Genomic DNA, 15,925 nt, shown 5'->3' on the forward strand with positions numbered 1-15,925 from the left:
ACAGAGAAGCAGGTGGGGTCCTGAGCAGATGCCTGAGCCAATCAGGGAGCCCCGGTACCTGCCAGAGAAGTGGGCCAGGTGTGAGGCGGACCCCATGCCAGGGAGGGTATTAAATGAGCTTCCAGCTTATTTGCATGTCCTAATTAACCATAAAATGAGCCCCAGGGGCAGCATTAAGCTGTCAATTTCTGTCCACTTCCTTCCACTACTTCCCCTCACACATGGCTCCCCCCCACCACCACATTCCTGTATCACTTAGGCAGCACGCATTCCCATTCACCTCTCCCCTCAGGGTCAGTAAAATAGTCTCCATCATTTGCCTGGCAGGAGCCCAGAAGGGGATGGAGAAGGAAAAATAATGGGGGTGGGGGGACACACATGAATCGGCCCTAATCTTTCATCAGCAAAGCACGGGACGGGGCACTACATCAGCCCTGTCAAGACCCGTGCAAAATTCTGCCCCTGGCAGCCAGCATTCCATTTATTCTCCATGCATGGATAATGCGGGGAGGATGGGTTTTGTTGTTGTTCCTCTTGACTTGGCTTTGGAGTAAATATGGACAGTTTGTGGGGCAGTGTGAAAAGCGCAAGCCTGCAAGTCAGCTGGAACTATTTCAATCCCAGCTCTGGCACTGGGACCCTCGGCAAGTCGCTAAACTTCTCGGAGCCTCTCCATGTGAAATAGGAGTAACAGCAGCCATTTCCAGAATGTCTTAAGAAGGAAATAAGAGCACGAAGAAGGTAGCGCCCAACACCTGTGAATTTTGTGGCAGCATATGTCACTAATTGTTTTGTTCTGGCCCAAGTTACAGTGAGTTTTCATTCCCTTGGATCCCTTCTGGCTAACCTTTGGGTTAAGAGTTTCTTCTTTCTTCCTACTGGACCCCTTGAGTCAGGAACTGGGTCCTTGTCATTGCTGTTCTTAGTTCCTATCACAATGCCTGGCACTGGGAAGTGTTCAGAAAGTTTTGTTCAGCTGGTCTGAATCGCAATGACCGGTCCAAAAAACTGATGCGTCACAGATGAATGGCCAAGAGGTGACCTGGTTTCCTGTAGGATCATTCCTGACTTGGAACTGGTGCCTTCTTGAATAACTGCTGGATAGCTTCTCCCCCATCCAGCAGCCCATGGCTCCCTCCTCTCCGGACTCAGCGATTCAGGAGGTGGAATCTTCACACACACACATTCTACACGTGTGCGCACACACACACACATCACTCCACCACCCAAGGCAGCCACAGCCAATGGGCCTTCACCCAGGATGGATTTCAGATTTCTGTGGGGAGACAGGAGGGATGGGCAGGGGCTTCCTCCTCCAGAAAGGGCTAGTTCGGTTGGTAAACTCCAGGGAGACACGAGGAAAGAACAGACTTTGGAGCCAGACATCCCTCTGTTTCAAATCCTGGTTCTTTCATTTGCTAGTAACCTCATATGGGCAGCTTACATGACCCCTAAAAGCCTCCACTGAATTACCAGGTATTAACAATACCTTCTAGGGTCATTTTGAAGTTTGAAAGACCATGTGCACACTGCCTGGCCAATAGCCAGCGCGCGCGCACACACAAACAAAAATTAAGCACCTTTCCTCTTGTAGCTTCTGCCACCGAAAACTACACATCTACCATTTGACTGCGTGGGAATTTGAGGGTGACCTTAAATCACTTCCAACTAGAGCTGTGGGGCTGTTACACTCTAAGTCCCCTCCCTCCATCTCTGCCCCCAGGGGTCCAGGATGCAGGAAGAGCCTTTCTTGTTATTTTTTTCCTCTACAATTTGGTATTAAATGCTCTGAGGGCAGGAAGGCATCTTGCCTCTAATTGCAGCTGTCACTCCCCATCAGGCAGAGGGGAGTTCAGCCAGGAGGACGCGAGGGAGGAGAAATGGAGTGCCCTCCTGGTCAGGCTCGGCCCAAACAGGGACCCACATTGTCTTTTCCCAGCCAGTGGGCGTTCCCTGCCAGGGTGGGAGGGACAGGCAGGCGGGCCCTGGATCTGGCAGCGTTGCTCTCCGGGCCACGTGCCCGGCACGGCTTTAGGTGTAGCCACGGGTGCCAGAGCTGAGCTGCTGCCCCTCCACCCTGGGTTGTCCTGGATGAGGTGGGAAGATGAGGCCAAAGGCATTTTAAAATGAGCACGTATTTCTTCTTGGCTCACCTTGCCTCACTGGTGAATCCACATGTTCTTGTGCCCTGGGTGGAGGTTCTGAGCTGGAGACAGGGTGTTGGGGAAGCAGTGTGTGTGATTCCAGGGCCCGGCGTCTGTTCTTCAGTCAGCCCCCGCCTGCGGCCTGTACCTGGACAGGTAGCACATCCAGACTTACTTCCTCATCTGGAAAATGGGGATGATACCTGCCTTTCTCGCCCATTTACGAAGGAGATAATGGATATGAGAAGGCTTTCAGACGTTTAACGTGCTATACAGATAGTAGCTTTCCTTTCCTGTGCTTCTGAAAAGGCTTGGGGCTTCCCCAAGCACTCCTTATACACACTCCTTATTCAGCCGTTTCTCAGGGTCCAGGGATGGGCTGAAATCTCAAGGGCAACAGAAGGGGGTGGGAATTTGCCTCTCTGCTCCCACTCCCAGGAGGGCCAGGCTTTACTACTTGTGCCTGGAGCAGCGCTTTGCCAAGGAAGCAAACAGTTATGAGGCTGGGGACACGAGAAAGAAGGTCTTTATTGGCAGCATCTCTGGGGAACCTGCAGCCCCAGTGCCCGATCCATGCAGAATGTTACACTGAGGTCTTTGGGGGCAGTGAAGGAATGTCAGAAGCATTTCCTGGTCTTCTCCCCCTGCCCCTCTCCTGCTGTCACCTCCAGCCCCAAAGCAACACACACACATTCTCTCTCTCTCTCTCTCCTCTCTGTCCAGGAACTCCCGCCTCCCCCACCAGCCAGCCCCTAGCACGGCCTCGCCCAACCACAGGCCTGTCAGCTCTGCTCCAGACCCTCTGCTTCTCCCTCCCTTCTCAGCGGAAGGGACTTGGAGTTACGCTTTTGAAAGCCATACCACCTGGCCTCTTTCCCAGGGGCCCAGCACTGGGACCTGGCCCTTTTGGGTCAGTCAAATTTCTATCGCTAGGATTCAGACCCAAACCGCTGTGTTAACATCAAAGCAAGAGCGTGAGGATTCCAGGGCCTTGGGGCAGCTGGTGGAAGGATTCTCCCCTCGTCTGGGCTCCGAGGCACCTGGGAAGGGGCAATGTCCAGAGCCCTTGGAATGGCCCCGCTTCTTGCCCTTCTGCAAGCGTCCGGCTCTGGGCTCAGAGGCCGTGGGTGTCACCCAGCCTGGTTTCTCCTTCAGCAGCCGGTCACGGTCAGGCCGCACACTACGCAAGAACTTCCTAAAGATGTTTGCTGTTAGGGCAAACCTGCGGCCCAGCTCCCGCGGCGGGCCCCTCCCTCCTTTGGGGGCTCCTGCCTCCCGGGTCTCACCCTTCTCCCCACCCTTCTCCAGTTCCGGCAAGTCCAGCCAGTTGCCCACCAGGTCCGCAAAAACGTTGTCACCTAACACCAGAGGCTGTCGATTCCGGCCCCGGGACATCAACGTGGAGGTCCAGTCATCCGGTTCCACCAGCTCTGGCCCCCGCTGGGCACAGCTCTGGTGCTCTGGCAGCCGTGTCCTGGGCGGGGGAGCCAGTTCCCTCCCACACACACTCCTAGGAGGTGGAAGCTTGGCGCTACTGCCCAGAGAGGGTTGGCTGGAGGGAGAGCAGCCCGCAGGCCTGGCAGGACCGCTGCCACCCTCCCACTGATGGGGCTCGAGCTGCGTCCGGGGGCTTTCAGGGCAGCCTGGGGCAGGCCCCCCTCCAGAGATCTCCAGCCGCTCCAGTGCTGTCTGCACCTGCAGGAGCTTCAGTTCTTGCAGCGCCCCCATCATGCAGTTCATCTGATCCTGCAAGCCATCGCCCACTTCCTTCATGGACATCTGCAGGGGAGAGAGCACAGGGCCTGTGAGCCAGGGGGAAGGGCTGTTCCCCAAACACACACCTCCAGGGTCAGTCCAGCCTGCCACTGACCCCATCTCTGTACAGCCTAGTACAGTGCAGATCAGGGCTGGGAGAGGAGGAATTTTGACACGGATATGGTTGGATAAAGGAAATACTATTAATAGCAGCTGACTTGCTAAGACAAGCACCGTCCTAAGCTACATATATGTATACATATATGCATATGTATAATTAATCTATATTTAATCTCCCCAACTACTCTATGAGGTAGTATTATCGTTCCTATTTTACAGATGAGGAAACTGAGGCACATAAGTAACTTGCTCAAGATTACATAGATAGTAAGAGGTGGCGCTGAGATCAGTTTGACGGTATAGAAAGTTCCGGTGGCCATCTGTGTCCTTTGTGTCTGTGCCCTCTTCTTCTCCTGAGCCTCCCTGAGATGAGGATGATGAAGAAAATAACAATTTGTGAGCAGTTACCGTGTAACAGGAGTTGAGCTAAGTATTCTGTGCACATCATCTCATTTCATCTTTATATAAACCCTAGGAGGTTGGTATTATAATTCTCATGTTAACATATGAGTTAACCACGGTGAGGGTGAAGTAACTTGCCTAAGGTCACACGGCTCACGCTGCTGGGACTCAAACACAGGACGTCTCACTCCAAATGCTAGAGTCCTAACCACCAAGCACTGCCTCAGGATGGCTGGGCAGTGGAGGAGGGCTGAGAGGGACGCTAGGGAAGAGGAGGGGCTCAGATTCCCTAAGAGAAAGGGAGGGTAGGCCTGGGGTTTCCTTTCACTGCTGTTCACATCTGGCAGGTCAGGAGACAGATAAGGAGCCACAAAGCTCCTGTTTGCTGAGACCCCTGCCCAGCTCTGCCCAGCCCTTCTCTCCCTTCCAAACACCTGTCCCCTCTCAGCTGCTCTCAAACTTGGCTCCAGTGCTCTTCCTGCCTTCTTGGCCCAATTGGCTCCGCTGTCCTAGGCAAGAGTGGGGACACTGGGGGCCAGTTCCCCAGCTCCTCTGTGGGTGTCTAAGGCCCGAGTCCCAGGTGCCAGCTGGAAGGGGCTAAGAGATTGACTTGGGTGAGGGCCGAGTTTGGAGGCTGGGCAGGGGATGCTTCGTCTGATAACATTCACGAGGTTCCCGTCCCCGGGCCCAAGCTGCCTTGGTTCCGCCAGCTCCCTCCACAGATCTGCTCACGTTACAACGGCAAACCTCAGGCAAGGGGACCATCTGTTTCTTAAGCCCCCCAGAGACCCACCGGGATCATCTTACCTCCCAGCCTTGTCCTAATGCACAGAGCTAAGCCCACAGGGTGGAGGGGTGGAGGGCCTGGGAGGGCAGGCGCAGAGGCTCTGCAGCGCTGTGCTGGCAGCTGACCCTCTCAGGCTTTAGGGTCACACCCTCCCCTGCCAACTCGGGCTTTGGTGGGGGTTAGGGGCCAGCCCAGGCTCTCCTGAGCCAGCAGTGCTAACAGACAGTGGAGGACTGACTGTCCCTGAGGGCAAGGAAGCTGTTGCTGCGTGTAGGATTGCCCACACCCTGCACCTTCCCCAAGAAAGAGCAAGAAGACGTGGTGGTTCGGGGCCTGACAGCCTGGGGTTTGCCAGGCTGCTGGGCACGTGTGCTCCATTTGAGTGGCAGCAGCAGGAGACACAGCCTGCGGGGTGGCCACGCTTGCTGATGGCCCCCTGCTCTGGCCTCTTTGGCCTCTACCTTCCTGACCCCTTCCTTCTGGAGGCAGCTCAGCCACAACTGGAAGACCCAGAGCAGAGTCAGGAGACTCTGAGCCCCAAACCAAACTCCTCAAGGTCCCTTCCCGGCAAACTGCTGCACTGACTCTCCTATTTCTGCCCCCTGCCTCACAGCACTCACCCCAACCTGGAACCTCAGGGTCATATTTGGCTTTCCCACCCCACTGCCCGTTCTTGTCCCCAGAGGCTGCACATCTGCCCTTCTACCCCCTGCAATGCTGCAGAAGCCTCCTTGCAGGCCACCAAATCAGTCTTCCCGACACACACCTCCGACCGTGTCACTCGCCACTCAGAAGCGTAATCTACTCCCATATACACCCCACACTCCCATCAGAACCTTTTCTGTGATCCTTAAAATGCTCTTCCCGGGCTTCCCTGGTGGCGCAGTGGTTGAGAGTCCGCCTGCCGATGCAGGGGACATGGGTTCGTGCCCCGATCCCGGAAGATCCCACATGCCGCGGAGCGGCTGGGCCCGCGAGCCATGGCCGCGGAGCCTGTGTGTCCGGAGCCTGTGCTCCGCAACGGGAGAGGCCACAGCAGTGAGAGGCCCGCGTACAGCAAAAAAAAAAAAAAAAAAATGCTCTTCCCTGTCGTCCTGCTACTCACAGCTCCTCTGTGCATTTAAGTGCTGGGTCACTGATGAAACATTCATTGAGCATCTACTTCTTGGGGGCAGGGACTGAGATCTACACATCATTTTGTTGCCCCAGAACCCAGCTAGCACCTCTGCATTTACTACATATCCATAAAACATACACTGAGTACCACTGAGCACCCCAAATTGCTTGCTGCCCTCAGTAAGTCACTACCCAGGGAGAAAGGGTTAGGAATGTTTCTCAAGGTTTCATTTCACCAAGAGGCACAGAGTCGGAGCTTGCCAGCTTCCTTCCAGAAGGCTAAACACAGTCCAGGTCAGAGGCGGTGGAAGGAATGAAATGACCCCATTCAATCCTTTCCAGTATGGAAAAATCCTTAAGAAATAATGCTGACATTTTGTACCTTTTTCAAGTGAGAACGAATGTGTGGGTATGTATGAATTCAGGGATGCCCATAAAACAGAGGCCCCATTTAAGTAAATAAGAGCTGAAGGTGCAGCCCTATGGAAAATGATAGTGCATTGGTTAAGATCTTGGGTTCTGGAGACAAATGGAACAGGGTTCAAATCCCAGCTCTGCCATGTAATAGCTGTGTGATCTAAACAAGCTATTTAAATTCTGTTTTTTAATTTCTCCATTCTTGCTTTTTTTGGCCGCCCTGCACGGCTTGCGGGATCTTAGTTCCCCCACCAGGGATTGAATCTGGGCCACTGCAGTGAACGTGCTGCATCCTACGAACCACTAGACCGCCAGGGAACTCCAATTTCTCCATTCTTTAAAATGGGAATAAGAGTTCCTGCCTGGTCCAACTTTGGACAGACGAGATGAGGTAACGTGTGTTTATGCATGGCCTACGGGTGAATTTTGGCTGTTATCTTAAGACTTCCTGAGAACTTCCAGAACATTTCTTCCTCAGTGAACCTGAACACGCAGTAGTGATAGGATTCCGTTCACCTGTCTGGTCTGATTGAGGAGAAACGCCTCGTCTGGTCCCTTTTCCCACCCTGGCACCACACAGAGGAAGGAAAGGGAAGCCTTGCATCCTCCTGCTCACGGTCCAGCCAGATTAGGTCAGCCGGCCACAGAGCGCTGACCTTGGAGGGCAAGAAGGCAGCCGTGAGGGGGCTGAGGATGGAAGAAGGAAGCCCAAGTGTGGGAAACAGGGAGGCCAGGGAGTGGGTAGACAGGAGCATCGGCTGGGGCCTGACGGAGAAGCGAGCTGCCTTTCCCAGCCCCGGGGGAGTGATGTCACCCAAGGAGAAAGAGCCAGAGGGCAGGCTGCTGTCCTCCCCAGAGCGTGGGACCTGCTCAGATCCCAAGGTTTCTCTTGCCGGAGCAATGTGGGGTGGGCATAAAGGAGAGGCGCCAAATCTGAGAAAATCCCAGGCTAGAAACAAACACTAACTCCCAAGCTGTAGGTGATGAGTTCCTCTCTGGCCCCCCAGTGCCTCAGGACGGCACCAAGTCATACCCAACTTGCCCTCAGGGCTCAGGTGGAAAAGTCACATGAAGGCCTAATTAGTTCTGATTAGTTTAAGTGGGAATGGCTCTAACAGGCACTACCCTCTTTCTCCACCCCAGCTCGCATACACTCACACACGCTTGTACACACACATGTGCACACAGGCACAGAGCTAGCCTGCTCCACCTCCAGGCACAACACCCGTGATAAGCGTATCCTAGAGACGGCTGTGCGAACCCTTTCTGAGAAAGGTCTCACCACCCTCCTTGTATCCACCCCACCCCACAGCCCATCTCCCACCCCCGGCATCTTCTGGGCCTCCAAATGTCTCATTCTAAACATTTTCTTCCTGTCAAACTTTAGTCTCTCCCACTGCAGTCTAAACCAGCCCCTGGCTAGCTCCCTGTGGTGGAGCTGGATGACCCCCGGGGCACCCTCCTAGGGTTTGTCAAGAGCCCCATGCTGTCCTGTGGAGACCTGGCCCACTCCAGCTGACTAACTTGGCCACTCCACATGGGGCAGATTCACCAACCTTTTGTGCTTCGGATTCTGACCGTGAAATGATAACCCCTCACACATGTGTAGCACTTGCTCTGTCTTCTACATGACCTTGTCTGACCCCCACAATTGCTCCGGGAGGCTGACGAGGCAGTTGGAGTTATCCCCAGTTAATGAATTAGGAAGCTAGGGAGCTGAGAGGTTCGTTTTCTCCCTCAGTGTTTCCTAAACACACTTCCCTAGACTTTCCTTCATGATTTCACCATATCTATATATGATCTAGTCTCCTACTTAATACTTTACTTAAATCTGTTTATATAAATTAATGGATTTATATGGAAACTTATATGAAATGTATATATCACTTGCCATAAACAGACGGTAATGCCACCTATCTATCTATTGAAACTAAGTTTTTCATCTGAGTATCACCTGATGTCATCTTGAGCACCTCCAGTGGAAACACGGATCTATTGCCTGGGGTTCTGAGGTAGATTAGTGGCAGGGCTGGGACCCCGTGCCTGGCTCTCTTACTCCAGGCCAGTGAGCTTTCCATGTCATCATAATCCCTGACTCTTCAGCCTTATGGGATTGTTGTGAGAAGAAACCAGGAGAGTCAGTGGGCCGTGCGAGGGCAATTATCATCACATAGGGAGGAAGAACGTGAAGTCTTGGAGGGACTCCAAGACCCCATTCAGTTCACTTCCACTGAAGGTGTTTCTTCACTGACTCATCTGAAGGGGGAAGATGCTGCTGGGAAGCCAAACCCCACCATCCTGGCCCTCCAGCCCTGAGCCCTCCGTGGGGTGGTGAGGGCTCAGCTGCCCATGGACAGCTCCCTTCCATGGCACTCGCTGGGCCTTTGTGGTTTGGGAGGAGTAAGGATGGGAAAATGTGACACCAGCATCCTCGGCAACCTTCCCAAGCCCTCTCCTAGGCCCCTGACTGATCCCACAGCTGTGCCCTCCATCCATCCATCTCACGCCCTCTCCCAGCTCAGCCAGAATCCCTTGACACAGGCTCCGGTTTTGCCCATGGACCTGGCAGTGTGCCCTGCCTCGCTCCCCCCACCCCCATTACTCACAAGATCCCCACACAGTTCCTTTCAGCCCCTCTGGAAGCTAGAAGGGGGTTCAGGGCCGGAAATGGGAAAAGCCCAGCTTTTGCCAAGTGGCCCATTCTCCACCTCCATGAATAGGGACCTTCACAGCCCCCTGCTCTTGGCTGGAACTCTCAACAGGAAGGTAAGGTAGAAACTGTGCCAAGAGCCGGAGGAGGGAGAAGGGTAAAGAAAGGAGGAAGTGTGAAATGGATGAGCCCACTCACCCAACTGAATAATCTACTGGGGGCCATGGGCTTGGGCAAGACGCAGACAGACGGAGAGAGGGGCCCAGTCTCGCCCCTGCAGGGAGCTTGCCTCTCAGCCTCACCTCTCCCCTGTCCAGCTTTAGCCCCTCTCCAATGCAGCCAGTCAACCAAGTTCCTTGGGCAACCAAGGGACCTCAAAGAGTTACCTTCTTTTTCTCCTTTCTGATTCAGGCCTTTATACTCTCCTGTGTGGACTCTTGTAATAACCTACCTCATCTTCCCGCCTCAATTTCCTCCCTCCCCCCATCCCCACCACCACCACCTCCTAGATCCCAAGGCAGGTCTCTAACCACGCTGCTCAGCAATGCTTATGGAAAAGGTCAGACTCTTTAGCATGGCATTCAACCCCACCCCCGCTTCTGCTCTCAACAGCTCTCTCAGCCCTGTTGCCCACTCTTTTTCTGCATATACCCTATGTTCTAGCCATAATCCAGTGAGTCTTCAAATGTCTCCTCTAGACAGTCTTCAAACACCCCCATTACCTCCATCTCTGCACGTTGGTCATGTTGTTTCATCATCTGCCTGAAATGCTCTTTTTCTCCTGTTCCCATCCCTATTTATCCCTCGAGGTGTGGTTCAAATGCTACCACTTCCATGAAGCCTTCCCGATCCCCTAGCTGGAGGTAATTCCTCCCTCTCAGAGCACTGAATGTGTGGCTCTCATCTAGTATGTATCCTCTGTTTCTATACAAGACATTTGCATGCATATAATGGCTAAGAGTGTGAGATCTGCAGTCAGACTGGCTGGGTTTGAATGGTACCTCTGCCACTTATCAGCTCTATACCTTGGCCAAGTCACTTAACCTCCCCATTAATAAAATGGGGATAATGGAAGTACAACTTCTTAGTGTTGCTTTGGCAACTGACATAATACCTGAGATATCTGGCATATCAATAACTGTTAACATCAATATGTTGTTATTATTATCACTCCTATTAAAGTCTAAGTTCTCTGAAGGCAGGATCAGTGTCTGTTTATACTTATAACCACAGTACTTGTGCCTGGCAAAGTGCTTTAAACATAGTATGAACTCAATAAGTGTGTTCTGTGAACGAATGACACATGCACACCAGTCTGATCAGTTCATCACTGTGAGTTTACCAAGTGCTTACAACACATCAGGTACTGTGTTATGTGCTAGGGACATACAGCTGGGGAGGCACTTGACATAATCTTCACGGTAGCTGTATAAAGTAGGTACTTTTAAAACCCCATTTTACAGATGAGAAAGCTAAGGCACAGAGACGTCAAATAATCTGCCAGGGTCACACAGAGCCAGGTTTTGAGTTCAAGTTGGCCTGACCCCAAATCCTGTGCTCCATGCTCTTCCCACCCCACATTGTCTAGGGCAAAGTCCTCTTCACTCTAGCTCTAAACATCAAGGGAGACCACATTATGAGATCCTTTGCAGAAGTTTTTTTCTGCCTCAGGAAACTTGCTCTTTTGTCCCAAGAGCTGAAGGCTGTTCCTAATGTACCTCCTCTATCACCTTCTTATCTCTTCCTTATTTTGCCGTTATGCTCTGGTACTCCTCCATGTACCAGAATCTCCTGAACTTGTGGCCACTAGTGGCTAGATAACTGCCTTCTAGGAACACCAAGTTGTTCTAGAAGGACCTTCCCCAGCCTGAGAGAAGTCTCTCTGCTGCTTCACCATGCCTCAGCTAGGATCGACATTAAAGGAGCTGGTTCCATCAACCTCCGCCTCCTCCAGGAAGCCTTCCCACCCTGGCTGTATTTTACTCAGCCTTTATGCACTCTGTTTGCTCTACACTGATCTGAACTTATGAGCAACACCCTGTGAGCATCTTACATCTGCTTCCTCTGTGTGCCTATGTCTACCCCATTTGTTGGAAGCCCTCAAGGGAGCAGTGTATAAGGAACAGCTGGTCCCAAGGCCTGTGTTCAGGCAGGGCCCCTCTTTGGCTGCTGGAGGGGGGAGAGATATATTCCCTACTGAGTAGTTGCAGCCCTGACCCCCTCATCCTTAGGAAGAAGTGTGTCAGCTGCTGCTACTCTCCTGCTACATTTCAGCCCTGAAACCAGATCCCTGTCCTCTTCCAAACAGGGGAGAAGGGCCAGTTCTCCAGACATCAACCTAATTGAGCCAGGATCCCCAAATTCTCAGCCTCTCTCCAGTGCTCACTTGTTACAATGCAAATTTTCTGCTTCAGGAAATTGGGAAATTCTGCTACTTTGGTTTTCAAGATCAGACTCTTCTTGTCTAGATTTTCTGGGCCAAGGGCAGGACCAGGAGGCAGGAGAGGAGTGCACAACACCCTCGACAAAGATAATTTCACAACTCCTTAATGTTTCTTTTTCTAGCAGCTTTAACCCACAGTGTCTGTAGGACGTATGCTTCTTGAAGGGAATTTAACGGCATAAATGAATGTAGAACTTGACTAGTATTACATGAGTGCCATTCCTGGGCACACACTAACTTAGGGCAAAGCCAAGCACCACACAGTCCTCCTGGGTGGCAGGGAAGATTCTGCCTGGGATGAACACACACACACACACACACACACACACACACACACACACACACACACACACACACACACACACACACACACACACACACACACACACACACACTTCAAGCTCATGACACATACTGACTATAAGCCTTTCCCACCCCATTGCAGACCCAAGGATAAACAAGCCAACACCTTCCTAACCCAGGCACAACCAAGCTGTGGTGAATTCAAACCCCAAAGTCCTTAGAGGAGCCAAAAGGCTGAGCCTGAGCTAACTCAGCTCCACTTTCTCCTTCACTCCATTGGGAAAACAGAGTCACTGAGATTTGGCTCTGCCTAAGCACTGGGCTGAGGTATCAGGGAGTGAACAAGACTCTAATAGCTCTGCCTGTCACTCTGCTCTGTCTCCTTTCTGGGCAGGCTGGCACTGGGGAGGGGGCGGAACACCATGGGTGGAGGGAGGGTGCAGAGCTCTCCCATCTGAGTGTCTTTCTGGGCCCCAGGCCAGGCATTTGGCTTCCTCTCCAAGAGAGTCAAAGGCTGAAGCTGTTCAGACAAAGAGCCAAATGAAAGCTAATGGGGAGCTGGGTGACTTCAGCCTCTCCCCTTCCTCCTTCCGGGGACTGGGGCTCAAGTCCTTGGCAGGAGAGCATGCAAATCAAGACCTGGAGCTCAGCTCCGTGCAGATTCCTATTGCCTTTTTTATTCTTCCGGCGTCCACAGACTGTCTTTGCCCCCCCTCACCACCTCCCACCTAAGGTGCTGTAAAAAATGCAGATCAGTAGGATTTTAAAATTCAAGTCCGTGCCAGGAACACCCACAAACCCTCTATTAAGGCAGATCCTGAGGTGGGTGGTGTGGTCCCAGATTCCAAGCAAAAGAAAGAGGATTCTGTTAGATTCTTTTCTCAACATGGCCCTTGGACTTAAGACGTTATCTGTGGCAACCTTGACCTTTCTTTCTGGTATTGGACAAGTGAATGGGACAAGTCAGAATCATGTGTGGGCTGGGGCCAGCCATCCCAAACTGACATGGAAAGCATGAGAAAATGAGTATGGGAAAGGACATGATGGAGACTCTTCTGCCCCTCATCTAAGAAGCATTCCTCTGGGTAACGTTCCCATCTGAGTGTCACCACCAAAAGGGCTTGGGGAGGAAGTCCCAGAGAAGTGACCATTGACCTGAGAAGGCAGGCCCCGTAGTGGGACAGACAGAAAGAGTGCCTGGGCCACTTGACCAGGAAGCATCAACGAGAACACCTGCTGCTACAAGCTCCCCCTCCCCCCATGCTGGCCCCTGTTAAAGCTGCCAAGTTCCCTCCCCAGCGGGAAGAGTGGACAGTTTGCAGGCAGGAGTGGGAGAGGCTGTCAAGGAATCTGGAGAGCCATGGGCTGGCACTTTTTGGATCCAGGTCTGCTGTTGTCAGCCTGGGTGCCCCTGGCCCTGAAAAGCAAGAAGAAAGAGGGGAGAAAAGTGAGACCGAAAAGAGGTCGACTCCAAGAAAAACAAACTAAAAGGGACAAAAAGAGGCGGAGGCAAAGCCCTAGGAGAGCCTGGTTGACAGAGACGGCTGTGGCGGCCCAGGTGGGGGACGTGCATAATATCTGTCTGAATTCTGGTGGTGGATAGAACAAGAGAGGGGGCAGGTGGGAGGGGGAGGGATATTAAGTCAGTAAGAAGCAATGCGCCTCCCACAACGGAGTTTCGGCAGGCGCCGCTCTCCCCACTTGGGCGATTTCCACGCCCCGCCGCCCACCCCCCGACCCCTAGACTGTGCCACTTCTCCCGGCCCCCGCACCCCGGCCTCTGCACGCTCCCTCCTCGTTCCCCCAGCCCAGACCCCTGACATCTGGCTGGGCCTCCGCACTCCCGCTCGCGAGCTGCCAGGCGGCGCCCGTCCTCCCGCGCCGGGCCCGCCCCCGCCGGTCCAGCTGCCAGCCCCCTCCCCGCTGGCAGGCAAGTTCGGGCAGACAGCCGGCAGGGCCTGCCCCTGCAGCCGCGCCAGCCCTGCCAAGCCCGGCCGCCACGGCTGGGGGGGTGCCCGGAGGTGCCAGCTCCCCTCGAGCGAGCAGTCCCTGGCCGACCTCCTGCCCCGCGCAGGACTGGGGCCACGCACCCTCCTCCCGGCGCCCCGCGCAGCCCCAGCTGCCCGGCAGCCGCGTCCCGCTCTTTCCGTGCGGGCGCCCGGGTCCCACCGCGTCTCGGGTGCGCCCTCTTTGCTCCCTCGGGTCTCTGGGCACATTTCGGTCTGGGCTTGCTTGGCTCCTTCCGTCTCTCTCACTCGTTCGTGCCTGCCTCCCTCTCACACAAGTCTCTGCTCCAAGTTTCCTCGGGGCCCCTTTCCCTCAGGACAGGCCCTGTCCTCCGCCTGCTCGCCGTGTGCCCTCCTCTCCTCTCTGGGCTTCGGCCCCGCGCGCGTCGCGGTCCCGGGGTCCTGGCGGAGGCCAGTTACCCGTCGTGGTGGAGCAGCCCTCCCAGCCCCCGGCTCCCACTCCGCTCTTACCAGCTCCTGTTTGAGGCGGCGCAAATAGCAGTCCATTTCCCTTCTCTTCTTCCTCATGCGCCTATTGGCCGGGCTCGGCTCCACGAGAGAGTCCCAGGATGGGAACACCGGTCCCACCGAAACCGCGCTCGGCCGGCTCGCGGCCCCCGCGCTCCGCGCCTCTCTCAGCGCCGAGCCGAGCCTCTGCTCCCAGGTCCGGACTTGGAGCCGCTTCCCGGCTACTCGCGGCGCGCAGTCCGTGCTGGGGGCGGAGGGAAAAGTGGGACAGCCTATGAGAATGCAGGAGGGATGGCTTCAGCCAATGAGAAGAACGCACGGGGGGGCGCGGGCTGGGCTGCAGTGGGTGGGCCCTGGAGCGGGTGGGTGCACCAGGCGAGGGCCTCCGCTCTTGGGGGGCTGACATGAGGGACACCTACCTGGTCCTGGCCGGTGCGGCGGGGGATATCGTGACGCCAGACTGTACCGACGTCCCCCCAACAAAGCACGTGACCCCCAGAGAGAGCCCCGTCTTACGGATGGGAACTGGGTAGCGGTCTCGGAAGAAGCTGAGTACCACAGTGTCAACACTGTTTCCCAAACTCCGATCAGAAAAGGAACACCCTCCACCCCAAATGCCACTCGGCAGCTCTTTTGAACTCTGAAGTGTTCAAAAAAGTGGACTCTGGAAGTGTGGGTCTACCTCACCTTCCAGTCTACTCCTCACCCCTGGAGTGGAGGAGCCGCCGCTCGGTCCGTTCACGTATTTAACACGAAGCAATGGAGGCTCTACTGTACCCTCTGCAGGGTTATAGGTCTGCGGTTACTGAACAAGACAGGCTAGGTCTCTGGTCTCAAGAACGTACAAGGGGTAGCGGAAGGGAAGGGGATAAGACAGACAGGTAAAAAAATAAAAACTAGACACCATAATTTCAGGTAATGATTCTTCATGAAAACATAAAATGGGGTAATGGGACGGAGGCTGCCTTCAGTAGGGTGGGCAGGCGTGGAGGAGCAGGTCTTTCTCTCCCGCAGTACTCCGGCGGCGTCAGTTATCCTAATTCTTGCTCTGGCCACTTGCGAAGCTCTCTGTAAGGTCGGGGGAGGGAGAGAGGCCTCAAAGCTGCTAACATTCTATTCAACAGACGCGGCCCATGCCCCGGAGGTGTGCGAGCTCCAGCCAGGTCCTGGGCGATGGACCCGAGAGGGGCCGCAGGCCTGCCCGGGCGCTCCTCCCAGCTGAACCCAGGACCCCCAACGCCGGCCTCCGCGTGCGTCGGGGCTGCGGTTCCCACCCGGTGCCCAGGCTCCCTGCAATACGGCCTGGCCCGCGGG

At 54.4% G+C, this 15,925-nt stretch overlaps 1 protein-coding gene across 1 annotated transcript; it reads right to left on the reverse strand.

The window, feature by feature from the left end:
• Positions 1-2,662: 2,662 nt before the first annotated feature.
• On the reverse strand, positions 2,663-14,841 carry INKA2 (inka box actin regulator 2). The gene is made up of 2 exons (XM_060086503.1): positions 14,615-14,841; positions 2,663-3,923 (listed from the first exon to the last, which is right to left on the reverse strand). Exons 1-2 carry the CDS (start codon positions 14,669-14,671, stop codon positions 3,081-3,083), a joined length of 900 nt encoding a protein of 299 aa, XP_059942486.1. The 5' UTR covers positions 14,672-14,841; the 3' UTR covers positions 2,663-3,080.
• Between the last annotated feature and the right edge of the window lie 1,084 nt (positions 14,842-15,925).

This window comes from Mesoplodon densirostris, chromosome 2 (genome assembly GCF_025265405.1).
Source record: "Mesoplodon densirostris isolate mMesDen1 chromosome 2, mMesDen1 primary haplotype, whole genome shotgun sequence".
NCBI classification, from domain to species: domain Eukaryota; kingdom Metazoa; phylum Chordata; class Mammalia; order Artiodactyla; family Ziphiidae; genus Mesoplodon; species Mesoplodon densirostris.